The following is a 19,066-nucleotide window of genomic DNA, read 5'->3' on the forward strand; positions in this document are numbered from 1 at the left end:
GTCCTGCTCCAGCCTGATCCAGAGCCATCACTGCATGGGAAGCATCAGCAGCACCAAGCCCTGCTTATGGTGTTCTATCATCTCTGAGGAAAATGCATCTCTGTGTTCACCTCCTCTGCAGCACTGATAATGAACTTTCCCCTAATTAGACCAGCAGAAATCCATCCCATTTCTGCATAGAAAGGAAAGGCATACAGAGTGCTGGCCTGGAGGGTGTAGGAATCCTAATGCAAGTCAACAGCCCTGGGATATTCACAGTGTATCTCCTGCAAATGTACTGACCTGTATTTCCTGGGCACCCTGCACTAACCCAGAAATCAGAGCTAGAGGGGAAACTGGGCCATAAAGGGACCAAGTTTGGCCATAAGGATGCAGCAGCACAGCGAGGGAATTGTAGCTGTGCTCAGGATTACACACTGGGCTGAGCATCTGCGATGGCACGGAATTAAAATTGAATGTGCTTTATGCTGTGGTAATGTTCTTTGTTGACTAAATCAGCCTAAGAATAAAGTAAACTTGTGCAGTCACACAACTCCCCCTCATGTTATTAAAATATGTCATTCTCAGATTAATATGCATACCTCAGAGTAATTATGTCCTTGTAACTCTGGCAGTATTTGCATATGACGTTTGTTGCTATTCAATGTCAGAACAAAGAGGAAGATATTGAAATAATACAAAGTGTCTCAACTAACAGAAATTTAAAATCTGTAAATCATGCTGAATTACAAACAGGAAACATGTCACAAGGTGTGGAGTGGCACTCAAGTGGGTTTTGATTTGCCAGTTTGGGGATTTTCTGTGGAGAAGCCTCATGGCTGCCAATTTCACTCCCCACTTCCCCCTTATTTTCCTCCTACGACTGCTTCCTTCAACCCAGAAGCAACATTCCTGAATTACTCTTCTTGTAGGGAGAAAATAAAAATAAAAAGAATTCTGAGAAGGCAGCTGGAGGCAGTTTAGGAGATTGTGCTGGGAAAAGCAGCCTGGCTCTTGAGGAGAGCCTGCAGTGCCACCTTCCACTCCAGCTTTTATTGGGGTCTTGGGTTCCCAAGCACAATCCTTCTGTTCCTACAGCCCACCAATAGCAAATGGTTGCAAAGTAAGGGACTACAGAGGGGAGGCAGGAATCTTTACTCACCAACCACTAAAATGTCCCAAAAAACATATCAGTACACTAATATTTGAAAGCTGTAGCCAAATAATTCTGAAATTGTTCCTGCAGGACATTTCACTGCTGTGACCCACCACCAGTGCAGAGCACCTGGCATGTCCAGAGCCATCCAACCAGGCTGCTCAGTGAGCAGCAATTTACAAAAAAAGAGATTTATTTTGTTCCTGGGATGATGCTTCTGAAAGTTTTATTTGAACTGATCACTGGGGAGGCATGTAACTCCATTTATGCAAGTCCAAGGCACAGACTTGCCACTGGTCATTTTGAAAGGACATGAATGACATTAGTTAATTTTATTTGTATATTTTTGCATTTGGGGATTATTTCAGTACATCCCAAAGACTGCAATCTGGCAGTCAAAGGACCATAGATTTAACACTCATACAGTTACATGTGAAGCCTGAGGTAAAACAGGTCTTAGTTTGAAAAGACCCCAAACAATCCCTTTGTTTAGATAAATTTCAATTAAACCACCTTCAGAAATCTGATCCAGCTTACCAAAAAATTAGGACATTGCACAAAAAACCATTTTGTTTTCTTGATAAATTCAAAAACCAAATCACCCTGAAGAACTGAGGCTTGTGCTGGACATTGTAAGAGTTAAACTTGAAGCTGCTTTGCTACTTACCAGCCCCTCACTGGGCATGATGCTGGTGAGATGAACAACCTCGAGATGAGCAGATTGGGACACCAGAGAGTCAGAGGAGAGGGAAATGATGTGGTCACAAATCCCAGACAGGGTTTTACACTGCAAAGGAAAACAAGTCAATAGAACCCCTCATTCCCAACTGGAACTACAAGTGAAGTTGTTCTTTTTCGAAGAACTAACCAAGAATAAACAGGTAATTTTAGTTCTTAGCGCTGCAAAAATTAAAGGTGTATGAAAGTCAAGTGGTTAAAGGAACAGAAAATATCCATAAATGTCAAGGAAGTGTACATGTATTTACAGTTCTGCTGTAGAGGAATATCTGTCTCTCTAAACTATCTTCTCCACTCCAACCATGGGCACTTTAAAAATAAAAGAACAAACCCAATGGACTTTATCCTTATGATTATAAATACAATGGGAGTTGAGTGAAATATGTCAAAATAAATGTCTTATGCAACTGAGTAACCTATTTTGGCTACCAAATGATGACATCATCCCTACCAACTGTGATAATTAGGTGAATTGTGCTCTGCAACTTGGAAAATTTCCTTTGTTAAAAATTACCCTGGCAGAGAAGTGCCTTAGTTAACCCATTTCCTGCAGTAAAATTCTTATGCATCTTTGAGCACATCCTTTAACTGATATTCTACATCACCACAACTATGCAATGATTTTGTTACCCTGCCTTCCAGCTAAAGATCTCAAAATCTTAATGCAAATCCACAGAAACACCTTCAGAGCAGGAGCCCCGTTGCATGGACAGGAGCAGTGGGTCTGACAGATTGAACCCATCTGTCAAAGCAAAGTTTGTAGGTCAGAGAGGAGCTGAGCTGGACTCTCAGACAACATTCATGGGCAAAGATTTATTGCCAAATTTCTGTGCGTTGCTTAAAGCACACTCCTTCAAGAAGTCTGTGCCTGAAAATGTTTGAACCTGATGTGAAAGAATTCATTTAACAGAATTTCAGGATGGGTTTCTGGTCAAGGCTGTGCCGTGTGCATCTATTTTGCTTTGGGGACTGTACTCTCATTTTTCCTAATTATAGCAAATTCCAGTGAAATCCCTTCAGGGAAGTTTTGTTTCAGGCATTTGCAAAACCATGAGGCTTTCTAATATCTCATTTGACACTATCCACAGAAGTTAAACAAATAAAGTTGTCAAAATGAATAAGTTAACTGCCTGAATGTGTAGGTTGGATTTCCATTCACTGTGCAGTTACTCATCTGGAAATCCAAGGACAGCTCTGGAGCCTGGGCTGTGGCATCTGGATTTTGTATCAGCTGCAAGATGCAAAGCATCCCACTGAGGTGGCTGCAGATAAAGGTCACCATTTCCACAAATATTTCAAACAGTTTCAGCTCGGGGCCAGAACTCCTGAGCGGAGTTTGGGTCTCATCTTCTCCCAGCAGGGATGGAGAAACTCAAAAATCTCAAAAATTTCCAGTGTAAGAATATTCTTATTCTTATTCCATAATTTCCAACTGAAAACCTCTCTATGCCTCAACACTGGAGAGCATTTGCCCAGATTAGATGCAGACTAAACCCCAGGGAGAACAACACTTTCTACTGTAATGCTTCGACCTTAGAGTTGCCTCATGGAAATACTTTTTTTTTTTGTTAAATAAACAACAAATAAGTTTTCAATCAAATTAACCTGGTCTATGGAAGGTGTCCCTGCCACAGTCAGAACTGAGGGCAAAAAGGTGCAAATATATATATATATAAATATAAATATATATATATATATATGTATGTGTGTGTGTGTGTGTGTATGCACACCCCAAATCCCAGAAGGTATCAGGTGATTTTAAAAGTTCTATTCATACCCAGGTTTGCTATAGTAAGCTTTTTTTTCCCCCCTCTAAAAGTCACTGCACACTTTCTAAATTTAACAGCACATCAATGTTTTATGACAGATTTTAATCCCTGCTGGAAGCAGAGTATGTGCAAAAGGCTTTAAAAAATAGAAGAAAAAAAAAGAGTCAGGCACTTGGGCAGAGCTTGTCAAAAGCTTATCTGAACTTGTAAATCCTTTGAGAGTTCTCTCTCACCACAGGCTTTATCTCAGTGTCAGTACAGGTTTCTGTGCTGGTACCAGGAAAATATAAAGTATTTGAATTTAAAGGCCAATATCTAATCAATAATCTTGAATAAGATTCTTCCACTCCCTTTGTCATCAGATTTTTTTGAGTTCTGAAGGCACAAAATGCTCAGTGTGACAACCAGAGATGCAGCAGGTCCATGGATCTGACCAGCCTTTCTGGTAGGAATATTCACTATACAGAATATTCTGCACCTTCTAAACCTAAACCCATAATTCTGTATTTGTAATTAACTGTAGCTATAACAGAGAGCATTACTGCAGGGAATATTAATTTTTAGCAACTGATGTAATTCATCAGAAATTATGCTAAAGAGTAAGGAACTCTTAAGAGTAAGTATTTTCCTATAGCTGCCTTATTTTTGGAAAAAAATCATTTCCATGTGTGGGGTAGAAATAGAGAATACCAAAGCAGAATTACTTACCACATGAAGAATTTTATTTTCTGTTTCATACACCGTACAATCCTGTGGTAAAACAGAACAAACCCAATTAAATGAATGTCACATCGTCTTTCCTATTAAGAAATGAAATAAAGTTTTATGCTGTTAACAATTTCTTACGTATTCCTGAAGGACCTTAAGATTTGTTACTTTTGTAGTGGTCATTTTCCTATTTTAGCTATCATTTTAAGAATAGTCAATCCTACACTCCATAATTCCAGTGTCACCCTTACCTTGCTTTTTACTTTAGTATTATTACGGGTTAAAATATTGTTTTTCTTTCATGAAACAAACCATACAAATTGCTAAACTGCCTCTATGACTTATTAATGTTTGGAAGTTCCCTCAGTGTGACCCTCTGGAAATTGGGGCCCAGCCATGGCAAAGGGGTTTGACCCATCCCCTGCAGCTCTGCCCCACTCCAAATCTCAGGTCATATTCTGATAAAACATAAAACAAAAAGGGAAAATATAGGAAAATATCTCCTCCAAGCAGAGTGAGATTAGAACAGGTCTCCCCAAGCCTTGGTTCCCTCTGAGGACAGCCCTGGCCAGGCTCCTTCTCCCTTCATCATGTTGGGAAATTGTTAAATCCTTCTCCAAGGGCTCTTCCACATTGGAAAAGGCTTTCTCCAGAGCAAGATATGGGATAATTTAAAATATTGTCTTCTTTGCTTAGTCTTTTTTCCTTGAATAAGCTTCCAAGTAAAATTTAACTTACTGATAATGCCTGAAAGGTCTCTTCAAGTAACTTCAGATTCCCTCGGTTGGTCAGAGCCTGGTGATGGCAACACCAAGGCTGAGGGTTTTATCTTAAGAGCTGGACTTGATATGTGGGTCCCTCCCAGCTCAGAATATTTTGTGACATCCCTTCAAGCAGCTTAAGATTCCCTGTACTTCTCAAGGTTTCCTTTTTTTACTGCATCTTAATACATCAGCAAGAGTTAATTGCTTCAGATCTCGCACAGAACAATTCCAATCCCTCATTCCCTGTACCCTGAATGTTCACTTTGGGCTGGGACACCTCTGGAGGTCTCTGCTCCCCTTTTCCAGCAGCCCAAACCCTTGGCTGTTCCCATCCAGCTCCCAAACCTTGTCCCTTTTTAGTCCCTTTGAGTGTTTTTTCCCTGAGCCCACCTGAGGCAGCTGCTCCAAACCCTCAGCCCAAGGAGCTGCCCCTCCCTCAGCTCTCAAGGTCAATATTTATTTTGGAGGATTGCTGCTCTTGTGGAGAAATGAATTTCTAAGTGACTACAGTTTATAGAATATTGTTACAAAATAAGAAAGTCAAAATCAGAAGATTGGGAGTACCAAGCAACACAGAAGAATTTATATTAGCATTTCATGGTCAAGTATCCCTTTGATGTTTCCTCTGTATTCATACTGTTATTTTCTAGAGCACAAAAAAAAAATTCAATTAGTCAGTTTGGCTGGCAATGCCCAAGGCAGTTTTCCCTACAAGTTTTGCACACTTCAAACAGCTCATCCACCATCTCCCTTTAACCCTCCACGTACCAAGAGAACAAAATGATCACAGCAGGGCTTCCAGCTTGGCTCCAGAGCTAATGCTCCTGCCTAAGTAATTCCTTTAATTTCTGTGCTAGAAATACAATACGAACCTCCCTCTGAACAAACTTAATTACTTCAGGTCAAAGAATAGAAGACTTATGTATAGTAAAACTGAAATTTTACTGTTTTGTAGAGCAGAATTAATGTTAGCTGTACTTATGTTGCACATTCAAGATTACATTAGCATGAAAAATGTTAATGGCTTTGGGATTCCTTCCAAAATAGATGCATATTGACTTCTTTTTAAAATACATCAGACTAGTTTAACCGAGAGGTTAAAAGCACTTGCAGTGTTACACTAAAATATTAAGATATGTAGGTCACAATATCCTTCTGATTTATTTTTCTCTGATACATAGTAATGCACTAGGGATCTCATTAAAAAAATAATCTTCCAGGACTACCATTTTTAGGATGTTGATGTATTTTTCTTAGAAAATAAATAATAGTTATAGTCACATTCTTTCTATGTTCTCCAGTAGCAAGATGACATGATAAAAATATTTGTTCTTGAAGTTAAAAATAACCTTTAAATTAGTAGCTGTGTTCTATTTCCCCTCTGTAAGAGGATAAACCCCAGGAATTACAAAACCAGTCACAGGAGCAGTGTTGCAAACCAGGCAAGGACTGCACTGTCCTGAATATCCAAAATTGACAAAGCCCACCTTTGTCTCTGACAAAGTGAAACTGCTCCTCTGCATATTCATAAAGAGAAAAGGTCACTGGGACTTGTGCTCACCCACACTCTACTCAAAATTTCAATTTCTAATTCTGAAAGAAGGAAAAAGTGCAAGTACCACAACATTTTGCAGATACCATAGTGTTTCTATGGCAAGTTCTTGAGGACAGTTAACTAAAACATTAAAAATTGTGAAATATTGAGTTCATTAACTTAGTTCTATAAAACAGCGTGAGTTAAGTCAACTACTGAAAAGAAACTAAAACCCTATAAATGAGCAATTCCCACCACAACACCAGAGGAAAGCTCTACAGCAGCCTTTGAGTGGTGGATATGGCAAAGTCATATTTCAAAATACATTGCTGGCATGCATAAAATGAAATACTTCTAAAATTCAGACATTCAAAAGAAAGATCACTCTGGAATTAGGCAAATACACCATGGCAAGTGCACAGAACTGACTCATTTTACTTGGTTCAAAGGTAGAGACTTGATCAGAGTGTATTTTTAGAAAAGAGTGAACAGATGTTTGGTGAAATGTTCTTCAGCAAATGCAAGCAAAATAAGATGGAGGGGCTGAAAGCTGAAGTCTGCAAAGTTCAAACTGAAAGTAACACCCAGGTTTTGCATGGCAGCTGCTGAATCACAGGATAATTCAGGTGGAGGGGCCTCTGGAGGTTATCTGGTCCAACCACCTTCTCAGGGGAGGCTGATTAAAAATTTACACCAGGCACAGAAGTTACCAAGAAACAACAATTCCTGTCAGTTGCAGTGCAAGCTAGATGGCTTTAAAACAGCAGAAAAGCCATGCTTCATCCTAAACACAGTATTTGGCTAAAAATAGGGCAAAATCCATTATAAGGTAATTTGAAAAAATCCATTATTAAAAAAATCCATTTTAAGATAAATCCATCTGAATTTATCTCAGTGAGGTTAATTAGGCAATAATGAAGGGAAGAACAAGCATAATTTTGTTTGGTTTTTGTGAGTTGTGCTGACATCCCTTGGTAAGACAAAGATTCTTTTTGTTGAGAGAAAGTTTGTTCCTGCAGCTGTATCAAAAGCATCTACCTCAGATTTAAACATCTTGGACATAATGAGGGAAAATTAAAATCCCAGCTGCCTCTGGGACTGGGGAACTCTTGAAAAATTAACCAATGGCTGCATTTTATGAACAAAAATCCAAAGCCATTCGTCCCGAGCTCCTCTGCCTTTCCCTCAGGGCAGCCTTGGTGCTATGATCAGCCCCAAATTTGGTTCAGTGGTTCTGGTGGATCCCATTTGGAGCAGGCAGGAGAGTGAGTGCACCTTGGAACTGAGCTGGAGCTCAGGGTGAAGGCAGCAGAGAGCTCAAACATCTCAATACCCTGTTAAATGTGATTTTTGCATATGACTATAAACACATTTTGATGGGACATTGCACCTCAAAATCAGGTGTTTCTGCAGCTCTGTGCCTGACATAATTCTTTTACAGCAACTCAGTGATCCGAAGGGTTCAGAAAACTGAGCAGAATAAAGCACATTTCCAAACAGAAATGGACAGCTGTAAATCTCCTCTAAAATCAGAGAATGAGGTTTTCTTTTAATCAGCATGAGCAGATGCTGTTTAAAGTTAAATAAGTGGCTATTCATCATAGCATTTGCATGGTATGTAAATAGTGGTAATACATTAAAATAAATTTGACCTAAGGTTATGCCACCCAGAGCACACAGGACATTTGAGCATGAAGATTCACAATCACTTTCTGTATTAAACTAAGGTTACAGGGTAATGTCCCCTGTTAGAAAATTCACCTGGAGTGGCAGCTGCAAGTTGTGCACAGAAACCATGTTCAATTTGCACAAAATGTCAAAGACATTTCCCACTTAATGTGCCAGATCTGTACACTTGACTGCTACTTTCACTCTGGCTGAAGGAGGTATTTAAAATGTATATAATTCATAAAACAAGGAGCATCTGAAAGTATCTGAGACCCAGGTTTCTATTAGTTATGCCTTTCAATTCATATTCCAGCCTACAGCTGAGCCTGCAGCTCTGTTTTAGGTGAGACATTTCTGCTTTCACACATTAAGGTCAATTTTTCTCAGATTTAGTGACAGAAAAGTTGTTCTGTCTATGACTGATTTGGTTTTATCTGCTCTTTCTGGTGCTAAGTTTAATATAACATAAAAAGAACTTAATAGACAACCATCAAACAAGCCAGACCTGACAATAAGATAAAGAAAAGACAAAACTTGATTTGTAACCTGAAGCATTTTTAAAGCATAACCCACGGACTAACCAAGCATTTTTCATCTTGGAATGACTTGGAGTTTATGCTAAAAGATTGTTTTTAAGTTGTCGAAAGGAGGACAGTTGTGGGACTGGAGCTGAAGGACTGGAAAAAATAAAGAACCAAACTATTGCTGGCAGAATTTCAGAGAGGAGAACAGAATTTCATCTGCCAAAAGCTGGGACATGAACAACAGAAGTGGAGGCAGCAATTCAAAATTACTCCATTTTCACCTGGACCACAGGGAAAAATCAAACTCACACAAACAAAGTGCAATATCAGCTGAAGGACAGAATCAGAACCTGGACTTTTTATACTGTAGAGAAATTCATTTTGCTTAGTCTGTAAATCAAAAATAGCCTGGTGCTATAAGCATCTTGTAAGAGAAAGCTTAATAAAGATACATAAATAATTAAATGCTGACACAGGAATTTCTAAACTAAGAAAAGAGAAAAAGGATCTTTGTTTTCTGCTGCAAAAATGCATAAAGGACAGGATTTCGAGGAGGAATAAAGCTGACTATTATAAATTAAGGATAATAGTGTAGAATACAATGACATATTTATCAGCCCGAGTTCTTTAGCTCCAAGAACTGAAATAAAATTGAAGTGGAGGGGAAAATAAAAGTTTTCAGAACTACTACTCCATCACTGCTCCAAAAAACATTTGAAATTGAGTTCTGTGGTTGGTCTGCTGGGAAGGTGCCTGGAAATCTGTGGCAGCAGAGGACAGAGGCAGGCAGGGCAGTCCTCTGCACTGGAGACAGGCCCAGCCTAGAGCCCCTATAAACTGGAGCTTAAGCCAAGCTTTCCTCTTGCTTTCCCTCCTTCAACCCTCTCATCTTTTTCCTTTTCTTCATTCCAAGACAGCCCTGCCTGTTCTCTGACCTCTCCACATATTGCAACAGTCTTTGTCTCATCAATATTTCATCTGCTCACAAGGGGAGCAGCTCATTGTAAATATTTGTAAAATTAATTTACCCTCAGTCTTTCAGTACCTGTGTGTCACCTCTTGTCTCACTTCAGGGGCAGACATTGCTAGAGACTGTTATTATAATATTCTATTCTATTCTTATAGGGGTCACAGCTCCAAGCCTGATTCAAGGAGTGTTTGGACAATGCCTTCAGACACAGGGTGGGATTTTTGGGTGTCTGTGCAGGGCCAGAAGTCGAACTTGATTCTGGTGGGTCCCTTCCAACCCAGGATATTCTATAATTCTATATAATATATAGAACTAAAGACCAGATAAATTACTTTTATGTACTTGTGGACTTGTGTATTACAATACAAAACTTGTATATTACAATAAAAAACTTCCATGCCACTGGCTCTCCTTTCAGTGAAGAAGCCAGCGCAGGTTCTGGATGTATTTGTATGCATTTTAAGAACTTGTCCCCAAGACATTTTGGATCACACATATTTTAATCTGGAATAACCTGCTAGCAGTAGTTAAGCTGTTTCCCACTGTGGTTTTATTCTTCTGTCCAACATTTTCATGGTGGCAAATGACCTGACATGAAATTGCCCGCTCAAGCATGAAGTGGATTATCTTTAACTTCACACCATCCTTCAATCTATCCAGGAGGATCCCCAAAGTCCAAAAATCTTCCTGTCCCTCCCAAAAAAATGAGAGTAGTAAAGAACAGGGAGGTAATGCTGTAACAACTTTTCTGCTGATGCTAGAGCTGTATTGTTATTTTTACTATTGCAGTTTTCAAGCAGTGATGTGAAAGGCCTCAGAGCAGAGAGCCACTCCTACCTGTTGCACAATGGTTGTTAGTTCCAGGCACAGTTGAACAATGTTGTTTTTCAGCAGTGAATATTCTGTCACGCTGACAAACGGAGACCTGGGGCAGGGCAAGGACAGGTTTGTGCACAATTAGGGACCACAATTTGCATTATAGGCAGATATATCTAATACAGGGATGAGTCCTACAGCACAGAAAGGCCAAATGATTTTCATCTCCAGCAGCAAGTTGCACAGTTTTTGTAATATACATCTTTGAAACAAAAATAATGCAGGCAGGATGCAAACTGGATTTTGGCCAGAACATCAGAAGTTCTTGTTCTTATGCAGAGTAGAAATAGGAGCTTTCAAATAACCATAAGCAGCCCGGATTTTCTTTGTACTGCTTATTAAAAAGATGGCATTTCTGGTATGACGTCACTCCTCGGCAGCAATCAGCACCTTAATTCAGAGAGCCCAGAAATGCTCACTTACTCACAGCTTCCTGCACGCTCAGATTCTGTTCAGGCTTTCCAAATTCTGGCTGAATCTGACCCTGTTTGAATCTATAAGAGCTGACAAGGTCATAGCCTGAGAGAATATGACTGCTGGCATTAGGTTAGGAAGATGTCACCAGGATTATACAAATCCTGTAAAGGAGGGTGATTCACTCTCACTGTGATTTCTAAGGTGCCATTTATATGTTCCAGAGCATTCCAATTCCAGATAAAGCTATTCATTGCTAGAGCTACAAAGAAAAACAAGCCAATGTTTGTTTTTCCAAACAAGAAAAATTCTGGTTTGTATCTTGGTTTCTGTCTTGCCACAGCCACAGAGATACTTTTAATGAAATTCTCAGTTTATACATGTAAAACACCAACGCTGGTTGTTGAGTATTAACCATCACACCTGTACCTAACACATCCAGTCTACTCCTGATAAATAAGAGCATTTAATTTTCAGATTAAGCAAATACCATCATTTATTTTGAACATTCTTAATTGATTTGCTCAACTCCAGCTTTTCTGTGTCATAGCTGAAAGACAGCTCAAACTCCACAAGCTTTCCTTCCCTGCCCTTCATTCTAAAATTTCTGATATTACCAGTTGTGGCAGTGAGAATAGCACAGAAACATTCATTTCACACAAAAATCCAACTGAAAGAATCTCAAAACGTATCTAGAGCAAATTTTAACACTCTCCCGACAGAGAAGAGTACTAAATTTTTCTTCCAATATTTCACAAAATTCTAAAAATTTAGAGCTATTATTCCCGACCTGCCATTTTAAAATCAAAATAAAAAAGTCCAAGAGGCAAAGAAAGAACAAATACAAAACTCCCCAAAGAATAATTCTCATGCACAAGGGATTGAGGAACAGTTAATTACCTGTCCAGCCAGGCGAGTAAGTTCTTGGCAGCACCAATCAGGTCAACTACAGAGGTAAGGAAATCATTTGGCAGCCGTCTGGAGGCCCTGCCATCGTAGTGGCCACTCCTCCTCCTACCCGTTATGAAGTTCTGGAGGTTTTTGGCTGAGGCGTTCAGCTTGTGAGACAGAGTCCTCAGGTTTTCAGTCTCCAAACCATAATTCTGGGGGAAAGAAGATGGATAGAGTGTGTGGTCAGCTGCATGAACCAAACTGTGAGGAGAGACATCCTGGAGGGAGGATGTTTCTCCCTAATATCCTCCTTGGCTGGTAGGGTGGCTGTGGGTACCTGGGTTGAGATTAAACAGGAATATTTGGGTTGGAACACATTTGGCCTGGGACACACAGATCTCCAAAAACAATCTTTATGACATTACCACCACCCACTCTGAGTGTGTGGTCAGCTGCACGAACCAAACCGTGAGGAGAGACATCCTGAAGTGCCTTGGCTGGGAGGGTGGCTGTGGTACCTGGGTTGAGATTAAACAGGAATATTTGGATTGGGACACACAGATCTCCAAAACCAATCTTTACAGCATTAACAATACCCAGTCTGGGACACAGCCTCTGCTGCCAGCAGCACTCATCATCCAACACAACTCACTGGGTTCAGCCACATCCCTGGGGGAAGGGAAAAAGGATCCCAAGTGCTGAGTCCCAAGGGCTGTCCCATGTTGTGTCATGTTGCAACAGAGTTCATAATGCCCTGGGAGAGTGCAGCTGCTGGTGCAGGGCCTGGGAACAAAATTAGGCAGGTGTTGGTTTCAAAAAGCTCAAAAATCCATTTATTACCCCTGGGGAGGAAGGCCAGGATGAAGATGAAAGACTGTGCAAAGGCAGGGTCGTGGGGTTTTTATAGGGTACTGCAGGGGTGGAGGTTAGGGTTTGGGTCAAGGGAGGAGTTATTAGCAGCACAAGAAGGGTAAGATCAAGTTCCTGCCTCCTTGGAACAGGAGCACTGCACAGTCCCATTCCCAGGGAGGGAGCTGAGGGAGGCACTGTACCCTCTCTGCTGTGGCCCATGGGTGTCTGTCACCTCAGCCTGGAGCAGCCCCACTGCTGGATCCCAGCTCCTGGGGCTCCTTCACCTGAGGAGAATTGCCCTATGAACCAGGAGTAAAGTGGAACGTGGCCTTGCCCAGAGGAGCCCAGGAGCAGCCTCAGCTGAGCCCTGGACAGCAGCTGTCCACATCTGGAACAGGGAACATCCAGCCAGGGCAGGCAAAGGCTGCTCCTGCTCCCAAGGCTGCTCAGGAATGGCTGCTCAAGGCTCAGAGACTCCAGCCACTTCCAGGGTTCCATATTTAAGAGTTCTGAGTGGATTTTTGTCCATGGTTCCAGTTCTGATGGCAGGAGAAGGTTTTAATGTAGGTTTCCAAACACAAGTCCCTTTTCCCTTTATCCACATTCCTTCATCTGTGTCTCAGTCCTTCTATCACCAGGCCTATTCCTCACTTAGATTCAGATAACAAGCACAAAGATTGTTCAAATCCATTAAATAATTCAAATTCACACAGAAAGTCTCACACACGCTGAATTGAACCCAGATTTTTTGCAGTCCCCACAGGATGTAGAACATGAAATAATTTAACGAACATTTAAACAAAATCAACCCTCAGAGCCTGAATTGATTGCCCACTGTTAATTTCAACTATTACAAAGGATGATCATTAATATCACACATTAATATTTTTGCCTAAACCTCCTTCTTGAAGCAGAGAATAAAGAATTGAAAAGAATACACTTCTTGACAGATGCCAACATGGATATTTGTTCTAGAAATAACAACTTTCAACTCCAGGAAAGGGAAATAGGCTGACCAATAACAAGATTATAAACTGGGGTTGTATGGAAAGCAAACAAAGCACAAACAAGCACTTGGTGAAGTGTTTGGACCTCTGACAGCTGGCACTGGGGACAGGGCCTTCCCTGCCAGCCATTCTCCCTGTCAAAGTTCACTCTGAGAAATAATTCAAGGCTTTGCCTCCAGCTTGGAGGGAAATCTAGGAGAAATGAAACCTTAGCTGACTGCAGAGAATTAGATTGAAATACCAGGGAGAGAATTAATTTCATTGTTAGGCTGTATCACAGCTAAAACCCTGTGGTAAGGGCCAGATCATCCAGTTCAAGACTAAATTGCTACAGATGAGAAAAAACTCCCTTCAACTTTTTTTTTTTTTCCAAGAGCAAATAAGGCAGAATTAGCACCAGTGTAACCAAAGAAAATAATTCTCATTTGGAAAAGTTTAAAGAGCAAGCTGTATGTGACAGTAGTGTGTCATCTGTTTAATATCACATCTCTCATTACAGCACTGAAGGAATTCCCTCCCCTGCTCTATTTTCCTCTTGACTTCCACTCATGCCAGGATGATGGCTAAGTGGATGCACTGGGATGCCTTTTGCAGCTCCCAACCAGCTGGGCAGGGCCTGGTTTCCCCCAGAACAGGTTTCATTCTGCACACTCAGCAGCACACTGCAAGGATGATGAACTGGATCCTCCTGGTTGCTTATTCCTGTGGAAACAAGCAGGAAAAAAACTCTCCCAATAATATTTTATTGCATAAAAGCTCTGGAAACCTGTCACTTTGCTTTTAAGAGGAGTTAAGCAGCAAAGGATTTGATCACTGAATCTATAAATACCAGAGGGTATTTTAGATCCCAGCAAGTGAAATCAGCCAGAGAGATCTTCTGCAAAACACAGAGGACTGAGCAGGAAATGTGTGTGAGGAAATCCACCTCACAAAGAACAAGTGCTTTGCTTTATCTTGGAGTTTATTTCTTGCATGCGAACGACAACCTCAATTAGTGTCAATATAAAATTTAAAATACAGCAAAATGTAGATAAAATGTATCCATAAAGACAATCAGAAGATGAAAGGGAATTTTTCAGCACGGTAGAAGTGCTGATGCAAGTTAGCGGTTACCTGAGACTGAGTGGGGCACAATAAAGGGGAAAAGACAAAATTATTATGACAGTGACAGTAAATCAATGCCTTTGTAGAAGACAGAGACATTGGGTTGTTCTAGATTTAAGCGTGCCTAAATCCAAGATTTTCATTTTTAAATCAAACAACTCTAATCAACCATCAGATGGGAAAATGTGCTTGCAAATAAACCCTGAAAGTTATTAAAGTTATCCCCACATCCTGATGCTCTGCTGCCACCAAACCCTACTGTGGCAGGATTTGTGGAGAGCACTGAAGGAAGCTGTGGCTTCTTTTGGGCTTCCAGAGTGAGCAGCCAAAGGGATGGGGAAGGGAGGAGATTGATCCAGAGGGGAAAAGAGCCAGGAAATGGGTACCCGCCAAATTTAAACTGCATCAATTCTAATTCAGTGGCCATGTTTGAAAACAAAGAATTGTCATTTGTGGGAATCAAAAAACCAGAAAAATTTAATCTGCACCCTGAAAAGAAACTTAATGTAAAAATAAAACACACTGATATTTAACAAAAAAAATCATAAGCTTATATTTCTATAGTTATAAGAAAGAATATACCTTAAGCAAGTGAAAACTGTACCAATGAAATAGTAAAGAGCTTATAATGTAAGAGTGTAGTTGTACAGAATAAACTAAAAGTTTAGAAGTTATAATAGAAACATGTATACATGTAAAACAAAAGCCTGTTAGACAAAAGTATCCACAATGCAACCAAAATCAGTAAAAGTATAAGTTTAAAAAACAAAATAAATGCTATAACAAGTATATATTAAGTTAAATGATTATATATTACCTTATTTTAAAAAAACAACTTGTAACTACTCTTAAACTATAACCAACTACTTACTCCTCTAAAATCTCGCAACCTCTAAAATGAATATGTATCTAAACAAGAAATAATTCTTAATTCAACATTAGCTGAATTAGTCCCATCCCTTCATTTTTCACAATCACGGCGGTTTATGGCAATGATTAAGCAGGTGAGGAGCCCCGTGCATGGCACTGCCAAAATCCAGATCTCCTCTCATTCCTGCAGGCTCCTCATCTCCATGGTGTCACTGAGAGAGTCCCAGAGCTGCCAGACTGAATCATGCTCACAGCTGCCAGGCCAGACCTCAGCTCTGCCAGCCACACATTCTGCTCCCCCTGAGTTAAATATCTGCTGCTCTTGTGAGCCACACCATGGAGATGGTGCTCCTGAGCCTGGAAAATTCTGTCTCCTGGCAGGAGATTCAGGTGATTCCTCTCTTGCACTGTAAATCGCAGATAGAATTTCTGGTTTTAAAAGTAAGACAGAAAAATAAAAGAGAAAACCTGTAAAGGGGGCAAGAGGGTGCTATTAGCATAGGCAGGATTATTTTTCATCCCTGCGCGGAGGAAAAATAAACAATAAAGGGTTGTCCCATTCCCAGGTTTTGTTTCATGATTCTTCAGGTTGTTCCATCCTCAATGAGTCAGTCAGGGGAAATGGATATACAAGTTTAGAGAATGAATCCTGACTACAACCCCAGATGTTGCCTGTCTAGAACCACACAGCCACACAATTTGTCAAATTATCCTGAAATCTGGATCAGGAAACTGCTTAATGAGAAGAGAAAGTTCCCTAAAGTCACTAATGCTCCATTTCAGAAAAAGGGACTGGGACAGGAACACTGCAGAAAGTGCCAAAGTAACAGCACACCTTGAACACAGAAAGAGATGGCTGGAAAATCTGTTAAATATTTAAGTTATTTCATACAAAAGCACAGATCAAGCAGTAAGAACTTCTGTATCTGCACTGACAGCATCATTACCTGCACACCCTCAAAAGAGCTGCACAGATTATCTGATTTGTTCAGAGACTGATCCCCTGTTCCAGGCTGGAGCTCAGCAGCTCCTGATGCCCCATTCTGTGGCAGGAGCTGCAGAGGAGGATTTCAGGAGGCAGCAATGAACCACGAGGCTGAGATCGGGGACAGACAAGCTCATTAGGGAAGAATATCAGCAGCACAACTCCAGGATGGAGCTGTGCTTGCAATGCCACTCCTCAGTGAGGTGTGCAGCTGTTTTAGGGAAGGATAACTCTGCTGGCAGCCTGCAGAGCACAGCTCTGAAATTCAGCTACTTCCCCTGGAATTCTCCGTTTCCAGGCTCTCTGTCCTCGTCCCCCTCTCCTGCTGGGCTGAGCTGCTGTGCTGGTGGCTGGGGTTATTGCAGGTGGTGAGGGAGCAGATCCCTCCAGGGCTTTCACACCTGATGGGGTTTTCTGAAGAGCAGAAAACAGGTGGCTGTTGTCAGAAACGGTAGAATTCAGGTGACAGGAGAAAATGCCATTTTTTTTCCGAGCAACCTGAACCAGACTCTTGTTTTTCCTAGTTCAGAGAAGATACAATGAAAAAGAGAAGTTGTTGAATGCTCCCTATAGTCAAAATTGGAATTTTGAAAACTGAAATCTGCCTCCAAAAAGATAATCTCAAAAAAAGAATCTTACATCTGAGCTCTACCTCCTCCTCTTTTTAATGTCATAAACCCAAAATGCAGAAATAGCCAAACACACATTCACCAATGAACCTTCCTGCCCTGTGCCTGTGTCACAATTCCAGCTAAAAGCTCTGCCTGTTTTGTACATTCTGGTTTGAAGTTCCATTTTTAAATAATTGAGCAAATTCTGTACCCATCTGACCATATAAAATCTGAGCTTTTTACATATCCAAAGAAGTGGAATGAAAAAAAACCCTTCAGCTCTGGCTTCAGGTGTTCTCATACCTTACTGCAGATAAGCAATAACATAAAAAGGAGGATTTTATGCTAATAAAGCAGTCTGGGAGAATTTTAGCTACTAAGATAAAATAGATCAAATTATTGTAGCCAACATCAATATAAAAAATAATGAATACAACAGGGAAAAAAACCCAAGTGCTAATCAGTTTTTTGTAAACACCAGCGCCTGAAGAGCAAAAGCCAAGCACAAAATACCTACAGCATATGAAGAGTTTATTTCTTCTGTGGAAACCCTCCTCCAGCATTTTTTCTTACAGGTAGAGCTAAAATGAAATTGTTTTGCTGTAATGTGACATACAGAGATAGAAATAATGTATGCACATTGAAATTTAATAGGCACAGGATGTAATTTTAACTAAACAGTTTGTATTGCATAAGTAATGACTTTAACTTACCTTAAAAACAGATTTCTTTCCAATTATAGTAATTTTTCTTCATGATGTCATTTGTGTGAGTAGTCAGTGTAATATATATAAATATATATATGTATAAATATACAAACACATGGCTGCATACACAGCTTTTTCTGTAGGTGATACTTTGAGACTGTTACAATCTTCACTGAATATAAAAAAGGAATAAAAAGGGCAGGGCAGGAGATCTGACTGAGGAGGTGAAAGGAAACAGCACTGACTGAAATTCAAGCACTTTACATGGAATTTGCTACATTCAAGGCATTTAAAACACCACAGTCTAAATATTGAGCTGCAGTCCCATTTCTACATTTCATGCAAAAGCTTTAAGCATGCTCTAAATTATTGGGCATTTAAAAGCTCCATCTCCAGGGACTTCTTCCCCAACCCAGCCATTCTCAGATCACCATAAATTGATTTATTGTGGGTGTGCAGCAGCTCAGCAGCTCCGTGGGGATGCTCTGCTCCCTCCCTGGTCCCTTCCAGGCTGCTCCTGGTCCCCAGGGCCTGGAGCCACCCCTGTCCCACCTGGGCTCAGTCACAGCTCTGAGAGCATTGGGAAAGTCCCCAGAGGAGCTCTGGGCTCTGGGATTGTCCCCTGGGAACCCAGGGAGTGCCAGGTGGGATCTGCAGCTCCTGCTGGGCCAGGGCTCTGGCTGCTGCTCCAGCTTTGCCATGAGAATCAGAATTTTGGGGATAGCATGGAGCCAGTCAGCTCTTAGTAAAAGCAGGCAAACACAGCCTGTTTGATTACAAAAGCAAAAGTCACAGTTAATCATACACCCTGATTTTAGCACAAATACTTCTGGCACATACATAGAATGAAAACTGTCAAAGCACATTTTTTTCTTTTAAATTTCCTTTCTGGAGGGATGTTTTTAAAGGTTAAGAGGCCTTGAAACAGTGGAAACCTGA

At 40.6% G+C, this 19,066-nt stretch overlaps 1 protein-coding gene across 1 annotated transcript in view; it reads right to left on the bottom strand.

The window, feature by feature from the left end:
• The window catches only part of LOC115914760 (connector enhancer of kinase suppressor of ras 2-like), a 161,900-nt gene that overhangs the window by 70,044 nt on the left and 72,790 nt on the right, over window positions 1–19,066 (bottom strand). The window contains 4 exon segments of the mRNA XM_030967499.1: window positions 1,803–1,922; window positions 4,351–4,392; window positions 10,648–10,735; window positions 12,001–12,203. Of these exon segments, the coding sequence (XP_030823359.1) occupies window positions 1,803–1,922; window positions 4,351–4,392; window positions 10,648–10,735; window positions 12,001–12,203 (453 nt within the window).

The sequence above is a fragment of the Camarhynchus parvulus genome, chromosome 4A (assembly GCF_901933205.1).
Source record: "Camarhynchus parvulus chromosome 4A, STF_HiC, whole genome shotgun sequence".
NCBI lineage: Eukaryota > Metazoa > Chordata > Aves > Passeriformes > Thraupidae > Camarhynchus > Camarhynchus parvulus.